This window comes from Odontomachus brunneus, unplaced genomic scaffold, assembly GCF_010583005.1.
Source record: "Odontomachus brunneus isolate Ranch 3 - 2012 unplaced genomic scaffold, Obru_v1 Obru_scaffold_263, whole genome shotgun sequence".
Classification (NCBI taxonomy): Eukaryota; Metazoa; Arthropoda; class Insecta; order Hymenoptera; family Formicidae; genus Odontomachus; species Odontomachus brunneus.
This window is the reverse complement of record NW_022639713.1, coordinates 102,919-103,640: the sequence shown is the minus strand read 5'-3', so window position 1 is coordinate 103,640 and position 722 is coordinate 102,919. Positions and strand designations below refer to the sequence as shown.

The 722-nt window shown below is 63.6% G+C and overlaps 1 protein-coding gene across 1 annotated transcript in view; it reads left to right on the top strand.

Annotated features, from left to right (window-relative positions):
• Positions 1-394, top strand: part of LOC116852965 — a 5,387-nt gene extending 4,993 nt beyond the window's left edge. The window contains exon 7 of the mRNA XM_032833747.1: positions 200-394. Coding sequence (XP_032689638.1) covers positions 200-394 — 195 coding nt within the window. The remainder of the gene's footprint in view (positions 1-199) is intronic.
• Positions 395-722: the final 328 nt, after the last annotated feature.

The window sequence follows — 722 nt, the reverse complement described above, 5'->3', positions numbered from 1 at the left end:
CGCCTCGTCCGGTACCTCTCCCAGGAGGGCCCGGACTTGAGCGACGCTCAATTCGGCTTTCGCGTTGGCCGCTCCACGGTGGACGCCATCCTCCGTGTTAGGGCCTTCGCGGAGGCCGAGACGGAGGAGGGGAGGGTAGTTGCGGCAGTCTCGTTAGACATAACAAATACCTTCAACTCCCTCCCCTGGGACCGGGTAGAGGAGGCGATGCGATATCACCGCTTTCCCCTCTACCTGGTGCATATTGTCCGGGCCTATTTTCGGGAGAGGACTCTGGGGTTCGTCGACCGAGACGGACTCCAGCGCGGAAGGGGCATGCGGTGCGGGGTCCCGCAGGGGTCTGTCTTGGAGCCCCTGTTGTGGGACCTCGCATACGACCGCGTGCTTAGGATAGCCCTTCCCCTGGGCAGCACAGTCGTCTGCTATGCAGACGACACGCTAGTGCTGTCCGGGGGCGCCGACTGGGGGGAAGCGACGGCCCAAGCCAATGTGGCCGTCGAATGCGTTGTACGCTCTATTCGGGCGCTGGGCCTGAGGGTGGCTCCCAACAAGACCGAACCGTTGTTCCTGCACGCTCGGTCCGAGGGGCCGCCCCCACAGGCCCACATTATGGTGGAAGATACCCGCGTTGCGGTGGGGCCCGCGCTGAAATACCTGGGCCTCACCCTGGATGGAACCTGGGGCTTTGTCAAACACTTCGAACGACTTAGCCCCAGGCTGAA